This window comes from Crassostrea angulata, chromosome 7, assembly GCF_025612915.1.
Source record: "Crassostrea angulata isolate pt1a10 chromosome 7, ASM2561291v2, whole genome shotgun sequence".
In the NCBI taxonomy this organism is placed as follows: domain Eukaryota; kingdom Metazoa; phylum Mollusca; class Bivalvia; order Ostreida; family Ostreidae; genus Magallana; species Magallana angulata.
Genome location: NC_069117.1, coordinates 4,107,362 through 4,119,708, shown reverse-complemented (window position 1 = coordinate 4,119,708; position 12,347 = coordinate 4,107,362). Strand labels below are relative to the sequence as shown.

The window sequence follows — 12,347 nt, the reverse complement described above, 5'->3', positions numbered from 1 at the left end:
TGAATAGTGATATCATGTACTTATTTTCATGTTTGTTTCAATTTCTTTTTAACTACCGAATTTTAAGCAATAAAAAATAACATTTGATTTATATATTTACTGGTCATAAATGCATGGTTGTCTCTGTTTAGCATTATAGCATACAAACAGATAGATGAAAATAAATCTATCATACCCATTGAAAATTTCAGGAAATTTATTTTATCAAGTGTAAAGGGAGACAACAGACTTCATCCCTCTGTTCACTTAATATCCTAAATTCTTAAGGATTCTTCACACCTTTGGGGTAAGATGTTCAACGAAGCATAAACTTATACAACTTTTTTTCAACTCTAAAAAAAAAATTTACATCAAAAGTATTTTGCAAATTATTTTAAAAAATAAGTCCCTGCTGTAATCTTCTGATGCTATATATCCTCCATTCTAATAAGTATGACAAACTACTGTCTTAAAAAATGATTTTTCCAATGGAATTTATTCTTCTAACTTCCATCAACTTTGTATGGGTAACTAAGTGTTATAAACACCGAGGCATTGGCAAGGTCCTTGGAATTTACATAGAAAATTTGGAAAATATCTGTGAAAGTGTATCAATAGTACATGCACAGCGTGTTATATTCTTGCACATTTAACTTATCAAACCAGCTTTACTTTCAAGATCGTTTTTTAATAACTTTTACAAAGTTTATCATAATCATCACTGTATTTTCATTTCAGCTGCCATCCAAGTAATTTGGTAGAACATACCACTATACTAGATAGAAGACATGTTGCATTCTTGTCTATTTAAGAGTTTCTTCCCTTAGTAAATTTTTAGTCTTCCACAATCAAATCCTCACTGAACAGCAGTATCGTAAGACCAATGGCCATTCACAAGGTGAACACTTTCATCTGAAAAATCATGTGATTCTTATTAAGGTCTCCATTGAAGACATTCTACTGATTGTTTGCATAATTTGGGTCTACCTTTTCCAAGGAAAGACCATTTTATTTTATTTTATTCCACAGTATTCTTTTCTTTCCGACTCCCGTATTTCTAATTGTGTTAAAAAAAGTACCAGGTAACTTTCTAATTCCTTTCCATGAACCATGGATGGAAAAGAAATACACAATGTATTTGTTCAGATTTGGTATATTATTTATAAAGTTTCTTTTTAGTTTTCTAGTATATGTTTTTTTTAGTTTCTCTTATAGATTTCTGTTAGATGTTTTATCTGCATGCCAATTTTCTCTGCTTCGTTCAGTCCTATCAGAACTCCTTGAATGTCTCGCACAACTGTCAAAAAGTACCATTATACCATAGCAGGTTACACTGCAATGTAAATGACTGTATTATTATATGTATGATATGTAAGTGGAATAGACTTTTTTCTCTTTCGGTTTTCTTGCCTTGTCAATGTCCTTCTCCTAAAGAATACGCATATGGCCATTCTCTGTTCACTTAACCCCCAACAAGTCTTAGAAAATATAACTTAAACAAATTTATTATCAAACACTCAGAATTTACAATAAACATAATAAACAAGGATCAGTAAAATCTTAACCCTTTTTGGGACACACATAAATGAAGCACCACTATAAAATACCGGGTAACATAAAATTGAGTAATTATGATATAAACAGCACTGTTTCAATAAAGTCAGTTTTTGGTAACATGATTGTCAATAAAAATATGGTAGTAACAGGCATAATATATGCTCTGATACTGGGACATTTGTACATATTAATACATAAGTAAAAGCATAAAATATTCACATCAAACATTTATAATGTCCCTTCTAGATTTTCGACGAATGCTTCTACGGTTCAAAACTCAATTATTCTAACTGTCAGGGGTGTGATTTGGTCCCCCACGCCCCAGTCCAGGATGTGTTGGTAATTTGGGCCCATCCTGTTTGAGATTGAAATTTTCCAACAAGGGCAAAAGTCCTGGTAAAAGATAGTTTCCCAGTGGGTTATTGATAGCAGGCATTCCTCTCCCCAGGCCCATCAAATTTCCTGCGGGTGTTGGATTCACCTCTGGGGTATTTCCAGGAAGGGCCTGCAGCAAGGGGTCTGTCCCTGGGGGTAGAGTGGGGGCGGAGTACTGGTTGAGTAGCAAGGTTTGGAACAGGTTGAGCTGCTGCTGTTGCTGTGTGATCTGCTGAAGGATGCTGGCTGTGTTCAGAGGGGGGACAGACTGACCCTCACTCACCGTGGCTGCCTCGGATACAACAGGTTTCGGCTGGGGCATGCTAGCAACAGTTGCTACAGGCTGTCAATGCAAACAAAGGTTAACAGGATTAACAATGAATGACTCAATATTTATATGATAAAACAAGAACCATGTATCTCTTATTTATGTATAAAATGTGATTTAACATATGAAATAACTTTTGCTAAGTAAATTCAACATAAAGTTAGGCAGCAAGTAAATATTAAAGCCACCTCCTTATAATAAACATAGGTAATCACAGATTACAAAGCTCACCGAGACGAGACATCACCCTTATGAGACTTCACCTTTATGAGACCACCTTTATCATATTAAATGAAAATCATACTTTATGATCTTGGATATTCATGGATTCTGTTTTGACACAATATCGTATATCATCTGTTAAAAAATTGTATTATAATCATATGTTCATATGTTAATCAATACGATAAATTAAATATTGCATCCTATCATATTTACAACATATATCATATAATACAATAAAATACCATAATAAACAATGATGAGATATGATATTGTAACGTATGATATGACTTTGTATTTTGTTATACGTTATTGTATTTGATCTCTTAATACAATATCATAATATATAAAACAATATAGTATTATATTACAATTTCATATTACATAATACATCATAACATTGAAACATATGATATTATATTGTATAATATAGTATGATATTGTATGATACTGTATCATTTTTGATACATAATATGATATTGTATCATATGATGCAATATAATTTGATACAACATTGTATCATATCAATGATAAAGTAAAATTTTATATAAAACAATATTATATTATACATATTGTATCATATGATCGATAATAAATTTTACAATATCATACAATTCAATTTCATGTGATGTGATAACATATCATATTGTAAACCAATATCATATTATACAATATCATATGATACGATATTGTATAATATTACAGTATCATATTAAATAATTTCATATGATATACTTCTATATTACAGAAACTTATATTATACAATACCGTATGATTCAATTTTATAGAATATACAATATTGTATCATAGGATACAATATTATATTTTGCAATATCTTATGTAATAGTATCATGTGATAAAATAATAAATTAATAATACAATATAATATTATACAATATTGTATCATTATATACAATACTATACATAACAATATCATGATACAATATCATAACATAAAAAAAAAAAATGATACAATATCATATCGTATTATATAACTTTTTATAATATTACATAATATATTATATTGTATCATATTAAACAATATTGTTTCATACCATACAATACTATATCACAGGAATCATATTATATCATTTATCAACAAACACATATATCTATCGAGCAGGTTTGAGTGAGGTAGGAGATTTCTTTAGCATTCTTGATAATGGAGATCAGGCTCTGCATCTGAAGCAACCTCTGCGTTTCATTTATAATATAGTTAAATCAACTATGCAAGCTATCATCTATAAAACATGCGACCTGTTCCAAAACAAGAGGCCCATGGGCCACATCGCTCACCTGAGGAACAATGGGTATGATAAAATCAGCTTAATGAAGTCAGAATACAAACAATCTGGACAATGTACAATAATACATGTAGATCCTGTAAAAATAAAATCCAATTTCCCCCCTGGATATTCTTATGTTTATAATCATTCGTCCCTTTTCTAACAGGATGATTTTATAGTCATATCACATGTTGAGTATTGCAGTCCTCAAAAAGATCCTTTACAATTGTTTATATATGGGATATTAAGCTACATCAAACTCTTAACCTTCTTGTGAGGCCGAAGAATTGTCCTGGAGCCAAAGTCTTAACAATTATAAAGAATCATCTGGCTGATTAGTTTCTGAGAAAAAGATTTTCAAAGATTTACTCTATATTTCTATGTAAAACTTTAACACCCCCCCCCCCCAAATGTGGTCTCACCCTACCCCCAGGGATCATGATTTTCACAACTTTGAATCTACACTGCCTGAGGATGCTTCCACACAAGTTTCAGCTTTCCTGGCTGATTAGTTTCTGAGAAGAAGAATTTTAAAGATTTACTCTATATATTCCTATGTAAAACTTCGACCCTCCATTGTGCCCCACCCTACCCCCAGGGATCATGATTTTCACAACTTTGAATCTGCACTACCTGAGGATGCTTCCACATAAGTTTCAGCTTTCCTGGCATAAGTTTCTGAGAAGAAGATTTTTAAAGATTTACTCTATATATTCCTATGTAAAACTTCGACCACCCCATTGTGGCCCCACCCTACCCCAGGGGTCATGATTTTCACAACTTTGAATCTACACTACCTGAGGATACTTCCACACAAGTTTCAGCTTTCCTGGCTGATTAGTTTTTGAGAAGAGGATTTTCAAAGATTTACTCTATATATTCCTATGTAAAACTTTAACATCCCCCCCAATGTGGCCTCACCCTACCCCTGGGGGTCATGATTTTCACAACTTTGAATCTACACTACCTGAGGATGCTTCCACACAAGTTTCAGCTTTCCGGGCTGATTAGTTTCTGAGAAGAAGATTTTTAAAGATTTACTCTATATATTCCTATGTAAAACTACGACCCCCCATTGTGGCCCCACCCTACATCCAGGGATCATGAATTTCACAACTTTGAATCTACACTACCTGAGGATGCTTCCACACAAGTTTCAGCTTTCCCGGCTGATTATTTTCTGAGAAGAAGATTTTTAAAGATTTACTCTATATATTCCTATGTAAAACTTCGACCCCCCATTGTGCCCCGCCCTACCCCTGGGGGGTCATGAGTTTCACAACTTTGAATCTACACTACCTGAGGATGCTTCCACACGAGTTTCAGCTTTCCTGGCTGATTAGTTTCTGAGAAGAAGATTTTTAAAGATTTACTCTATATATTCCTATGTAAAACTTCGACCCCCCATTGTGGCCCCACCCTACCCCTGGGGGTCATGAATTTCACAACTTTGAATCTACACTACCTGAGGATGCTTCCACACAAGTTTCAGCTTTCCTGGCTTTCTGGTTCTTGAGAAGAAGATTTTTGAAAATTTCTCGAAATTTTTCATTAATTTCTAATTATCTCCCCTTGAAAACGAGTGTGGCCCTTAATTTTCACAACTTTGAATCCCCTTTGCCTAAGGATGATTTGTGCCAAGTTTGGTTGAAATTGGCCCAGTAGTTCTTGAGAAGATGTTGAAAATGTGAAAAGTTTACGGACAGACGGACAGACAGACAGACGGACAGACGGACGACAGACAAAATGTGATCAGAATAGCTCACTTGAGCTTTCAGCTCAGGTGAGCTAAAAACTAAACCTCATCCAGCATCCGAAACCTATGTCTCAGATTTAGCATTCAAGCCTGTCATGTGTACAGTATATATAAGACGCACCTCCATGCAAGTTTGGTAAAGTTCAGACCAGTAATAACTAAGATATCATCATCAGAGGGCACTAGCAATAAAAACCTTAACCTGCTCCAGCATCCGCAACCTTTGGCTCAGATTCATCATCCGTGCCTGTCTGGTGCATCTGTATCATAAGACACACCATCCATTCAAGTTTGGTGAAGTTAGGACCTGTAATAACTAAGATATATTTTTTAGCATCCTTGATAATGGAGATCAAGCTCTGCATCTGAAGCTTCCTCTGTGATTCATTCATATTACAGTTTAATTAACTATGCAAGTTTGAAATAGTACTATTATCTATTAAACATGTGACCTGTTCCAAAAAACTTAACCATATCCAGCATCTGAAACCTATGGCTCAGGCTCAGCATTCAAGCTTGTCAGGCGCATCAGTATCATAAGACGCACCATCCATGGAAGTCTGGTGAAGTTAGGACAAGTAATAACTAAGATATAATCATCAGAGGGCACCTGTTTCAAAAACCTTAACCAGCTCTAAAAACCTTAACCTTCTCCAGCATCCGAAACCCATGGCTCAGATTCAGCATTCAAGCCTGTCTGGTGCATCAGTATCATAAGACGCACCATCCATGGAAGTCTGGTGAAGTTACGACAAATAGTAACTAAGATATAATCATCAGAGGGCACCTGCAATAAAAACTTTAACCAGCTCTAAAAACCTTAACCTCCTCCAGCATCTGTAACCTAAAGCTCAGATTCAGCAACCAAGCCTGCCCGGTGCATCAGTATCATAAGACACACCATCCATGCAAGTTTGGTGAAGTACAGACCAGCAGTAACTTAGATATTGCTATCAAAGGGCACCTGCAACAAAAACTTTAACCTGCTCCAAAAACCTTAACCTCCTCCAGCATCCGAAACCTATAGCTCAGATTCAGCACTCAAGCCTGTCTGGTGCATCAGTATCATAAGACACACCATCCATGCAAGTTTGGTGAAGTACGGACCTGCAGTAACTTAGATATTGCTATCAAAGGGCACCTGCAACAACAAGAGGCCCAGGGGCCACATCGCTCACCTGAGCAACAATAGCCTTAATTCTGATCAAATTAGCATTACAGTATCAAAATATCTTGACAACTGAGTACAGTAGATCTTGCTAAAAAAAATTGAAAATCTGCCAATTTTTGTCCACCTCTTATTTTTTGGTAAATACCAAGCCCCTTTTGTTGTTGTACCTCTAAGATTTTTCTCTATTCCTATAACCCCCCCCCCCCCCCCATTTCGTGGCCCCACTATTCTCTAGGGAATCATGGTTTCATCAAACTTAAATCTACCTTTAATCTCATAACCTGTGCTTTCACACTAAGTACTGAGTTTTGGAAAAAATACTTTCCCAGAATATTTTTAAAGATTTTCTCTATATATTCCTATGTAAAAATTCAAACCGCCATCACGGTCCCGTCCTACCACTAGGGACTGTGATTTTGCAAACTTGAATTTACACTACCCGAGGATGCCTCTACACAAGTTTAAGCTTTTCTGGCCAAATAGTCTTTAAAAAGAAGATTTTGAAAGATTTTCTCTATATATTCCTAAATAAAATTTCATCCACCATTGTGGCCTCACCCTACCCCTGGACTATTATTTAAACAAACTTGAATCTATATGATCTGGGGATGGTTACAAGCCAATTTGAGATTTCTTGGCCAAATAGATAATAAAAGAAATTTTTTAAAAGATTTTCTCTATATACTCTTATGTAAAAATTGATCCCCCAATTGTGGCCCCACCCTACCCCCGGGGACTATGATTTGAACAAACTTGAATCTACATTATTTGAGGATGGTTACAAGCCAATTTGAGATTTCTTGGCCAAATAGATAATAAAAGAAATTTTTTTAAAGATTATCTCTATATACTCTTATGTAAAAATTGATCCCCCAATTGTGGCCCCACCCTACCCCCGGGGACTATGATTTGAAGAAACGTGAATCTACACTACCTGAGGATGCTTCCATTTTAATTTGAGCTTATCTGGCCTAAAAGATTTTGAGAAGAAGATTTTTAAAGATTTTCTCTATATATATTCCTATGTAAAACTTGATCCCCCAATTGTGGCCCCACCCTACCCCTGGGGATCATGATTTGAACAGACTTAAATCTACACTACCTGAGGATGCTTTCATTTTAATTTGAGCTTTTCTGGCCAAATAGTTTTTGAGAAGAGGATTTTTAAAGATTTTCTCTATATATTCCTATTTAAAACATGATCCCCCTATTGTGGCCCCACCCTACCCCTGGGGACAATGATTTTAACAAACTTAAATATACACTACCTGAGGATGCTTACACTCAAAGTTGAGCTTTCCTGGCCTAATAGTTTTTGAGAAGAAGATTTTTAAAGATTTTCTCTATATATTCCTATGTAAAACTTGATCCCCCAATTGTGGCCCCATCCTACCCCCGGGGACCATGATTTGAACAAACTTAAACCTACACTTCCTGAGCATGCTTCCAATTTAATTTGAGCTTTTCTGGCCTAATAGTTTTTGAGAAGAAGATTCTTAATGATTTTCTCTATATATTCCTATGTAAAACTTGATCCCCCAATTGTGGCCCCACCCTACCCCCGGGGACCATGATTTGAACAATTTTGAATCTACACTTCCTGAGGATGCTTCCATTTAAATTTGAGTTTTTCTGGCCTAATAGTTTTTGAGAAGAAGATTTTTAAAGATTTTCTTTATATATTCCTATGTAAAACTTGATCCCCCTATTGTGGCCCCACCCTACCCCCGGGAACCATGATTTGAACAAACTTGAATCTACACTACCTGAGGATGCTCCCATTTTAATTTGAGCTTTTCTGGCCTAATAGTTTTTGAGAAGAAGATTTTTAAAGATTTTCTCAATATATTCCTATGTCAAACTTGATCCCCCTCTTGTGGCCCCTCCCTACCCCCGGGGACCATGATTTGAACAAACTTGAATCTACACTACCTGAGGATGCCTCCACACAAGTTTAAGCTTTTCCGGCTGAATAGTTTTTGAGAAGAAGATTTTTGAAAAATACCAACAAATTTTTAATAATTCTCAATTATCTCCCCTTTAAAAAGGGTGTGGCACTTCATTTGAACAAACTTGAATCCCCTTCACCTAGTGGTGCTTTGTGCCAAATTTGGTTGAAATCTGTCCAGTGGTTCTTGAGAAGAAGATGAAAATGTGAAAAGTTAACAACAACAATGACGACAACGACAACGACGACAACGACAGACAACGGACAAATTGTGATCAGAAAAGCTCACTTGAGCCTTTGGCTCAGGTGAGCTAAAAACTTTAACCTGGTCCAACAACCTTAACCTCCTCCAGCATCTGAAATTTAGGACTCAGATTCAGCATCCAAGTCTTTCAAGTCCATAAGTAGGTCCAGATAGATGCATCATCCATGCAAGTTTGGTGAAGATAGAACAAGTAATAGCTTAGATACAGGACCTGCAACAAAAACTTTAACCAGGTCCGGACGCCGACGCCGAGGGTATAGCATAAGCTCCCCCTGACTTCGTCTCGGTGAGCTAAAAAACCTGACCAAAGCAAATATTTTTTAACAAAGCTGTGTAGAACACCTTACCTTGGAGGATAGATCCGTATTGAACACAATTTTCTGTGGTGACACTGGTAGTGACTTCTTTTCCTCCAACATCACATCCTCAAACTGCCTGGAATCTGCCACTCCTCTCGCCGCAGTCTCACTGAACGAAGCTTGCGATTCTCTGCCGGAGGTCTCTGTAGGAGAAAAAGAGCACCATATATATAGAACAGCCGTCCATGGATCTGTCACTTGTCCGGCATTACAGTACAATGGTATATGACTATGAACTCTTAAATTTAGTTGTACAGTGACTTAGTGTCTATTTCACTACCAAAATCCCCAGTAACACCACATCTCATATGGTGACATGTTCCAGCTTTGCCAATTCACAAAGATCTTGTATATGGCTTTAAAATGTGTATATAATGCATACAATATTTATTTATTTAAAAGTAAATTTGACAAATAAGTTACAAGAGAGCATTATATATTGATATTTAAAAGTGTACACCAACTTATCAAAAATTGTATTTTAATTTCTTAGTTACTGGTTAAAAGAACATTTTTTTTTTAAATCAAGTAAAATTTAATTCAAGGCTGGGGTATTGTTATTCAAAACCATATTCCTTGATTGGAATAAACTTGGTGAGTATTTGAATCATATCAACAATCGAGGATTGTATAACTGCCCCCAGTCTTCAGATATGCAGAACCTACCTTCTTTGTTCTTTAACAAGGTTTTGAGGTTCTTGATCTTTATTTCTACTTCATTGAGTTCATTAACTATTTCTTCTGTATTTTCAGGGTTGTTCAACATCGTCTGAAGTACTCTTTTTCTACACAAAAAAACATAGGGTATGAATAAGATATTAGATGATAGCCCTGTAACAAGATGATTGACTCCCACATGGATGTGTGCAGGGATTTCAATTATAGGGGAATAACACATGAAATTTTGAAGAAGCTTAATTACAATTTATAGTTTTTCCAATAGTTTGTTTTGTCAATTATGAAACTCTATGCAGCTCATTTTGATGATTGAAACAGCGGAAAATTGCCTCTTGCCCACCCCTCCCCCAATGAAAGCCCTATGTGTGAACAAACTTTACTTTGATAGGTTATAGGCAGACTAGCTCTACTTCTGAGCCAGAAGAGCAGCTGTTACAAGGGCCTGGCCCCAGGATCATGAAATATTTTCAAGACTCAAGTCCTAATTTCAATCATTCTTAAAATGAATATTTGTCATAAGATTATGTTTGGAATTAATCACTTTCATCATAATATAGAGACACCCTTTAAAGCATTTTTTAATGTATTCAACTACAAGACAATAAGACAGTGTACAAGTTTAGACATTAGTCTAAGACTGCTTCATGATCCTGGAGCCTGATCCCCATAACAACAGCAGTAGGAGAGTCCTTGACCTGTATAGGAGCACTGACCTCTTGAACTGTTGAATCTGCAGGGTTTCCTGGATCTCCTCCATACTGAGCTGCTCTATCTCATTGCTGGAGACCTCAAAGTCCTCACCCTGTCAATGGATACAACACACACACACTACAGGCAAGTCTACACTGTCAGCTTGGTCTATGGAAGGTGTGTGGTGTTATTTCACAGGGTGATAACAAATATATGTACAATGTGATAGATAATGATCTAGTGGTAGACTACTCACCCTCCAGTAGGGATCCTCTGGGTCAAAGTTCTCTATCAGCTGGGACACACCCTGTTCTAGTTCTGGGGAGGGACAATGGAAGAGTTTCAGGATTTCTGGAACCCTGTTCAGTTCATACAGGGTCAATGTCTTCTGCTTCACACTTTTTACTCCATACCTGAGATATGTACAACACAATCCTCATCTCAACAACTCTTTAATTTTAGTAGGGCAACTAAATTCACAAACTTTTTGTACAATTATAATCACTAAATCTGTCACAACATTATGGATCATGTTATTAGAAGCTGCAAAGTTTAAGATGGATGCACTATGTACATAATGTAGCTTGACAACTTTATCATTATCCGTCTTTGAAGTCAATTAAATTTTTGTTTTTAAAAATGATTTTCTAAAGAAAAGTAATGTGTGCAATTTCACCAAAACTTACAATGCAAAATATTACAGAAACTCCCCTTTTACTGCACTATCTTACAGTGTAATAGTTATTTTTTACACTAGCAGATGCTATTAGAAGTTTCAACCCCTTCAGAGGAAAACTGTAGTTAGCTCAATTGATATTGTTCATATTATTTTACATTTAATATTGTGTATCTTCCCTACTGGTAAAGTTCATTTTTTCCCAATATTTTGCATTTTCCTTACTGGTAAAGTTCATTGAACAAAGCTGGATATTCCTCCACAGTGACCTTGACCTTGTTTATGTGTGCTCTCATCTGAAACAGCTACAAAGATATCTCCTGATCACTCCCATTATCTGCACCAGTACATTTAGGACCAATTTACTTGGAACAGATTCTATCTTTGGTCTTTGTTGAGCAGTTATTTCTCAGATTGAAAAACAGCTTCATAGGATTTTTAATTGAAAACCTTATTTTTAGAAGCAAATGACATCAGAGAATAAACTTAATTGATCAATAACACTTCAGCTAGGCAATCCTATATGTTCTTATTTACATTTCTTTTAAAAGCAATTCTACATGACATGCATGTTCTCAATTATATGCTTTTAAAATCTATCAATTACATAAACTGTATGGTCTAGCCTCTTTATCAGATAGATTTCCAATTACCATTGAAGTGAGGACATCTTCATCCCAGAAAAACGATGATATTTCTGAAGACAGAAGATAAGCCACACCCTCTAGGTTGATCAGATGCGTGACGACCTTGGAATCAGAGGTCAAACACATCCTGCAATAACAGCAATTATATAAACTCTTCAATAATCATTACTTTTTACCTCAAAAAATCTGCTACGAAGTTATTTTCCAAAAGATGTTGCATTTGTTTTTTTGAAACAATTGTATATTCTTTGATTAAAAGTTTAGTTGCATTAGTATAACAGGGTATACTGACTGTAGTACATAGTGTCTGGTCTCTGATGTGTCCTGTCCCACCAAACCTTCAAAATATGCAGCACTGGAGGGGGTGCTTCCTGTCTCTGACTGGCAGTCAAACGAGAAGTCAGCAATCT

The 12,347-nt window shown here is 35.7% G+C and overlaps 1 protein-coding gene across 1 annotated transcript in view; it reads right to left on the bottom strand.

Moving 5' to 3' along the window:
* Positions 1 to 1,468: 1,468 nt before the first annotated feature.
* Positions 1,469 to 12,347, bottom strand: part of LOC128157027 (tudor domain-containing protein 5-like) — a 35,942-nt gene continuing 25,063 nt past the window's right edge. Inside the window, exons 15-22 of the mRNA XM_052819376.1 lie at positions 12,230 to 12,345; positions 11,944 to 12,064; positions 11,516 to 11,595; positions 10,871 to 11,027; positions 10,638 to 10,726; positions 9,913 to 10,031; positions 9,235 to 9,389; positions 1,469 to 2,254 (exon numbers count right to left, since the gene is read on the bottom strand). Of these exons, the coding sequence (XP_052675336.1) occupies positions 1,823 to 2,254; positions 9,235 to 9,389; positions 9,913 to 10,031; positions 10,638 to 10,726; positions 10,871 to 11,027; positions 11,516 to 11,595; positions 11,944 to 12,064; positions 12,230 to 12,345 (1,269 nt within the window). The 3' untranslated portion in view covers positions 1,469 to 1,822. The remainder of the gene's footprint in view (positions 2,255 to 9,234; positions 9,390 to 9,912; positions 10,032 to 10,637; positions 10,727 to 10,870; positions 11,028 to 11,515; positions 11,596 to 11,943; positions 12,065 to 12,229; positions 12,346 to 12,347) is intronic.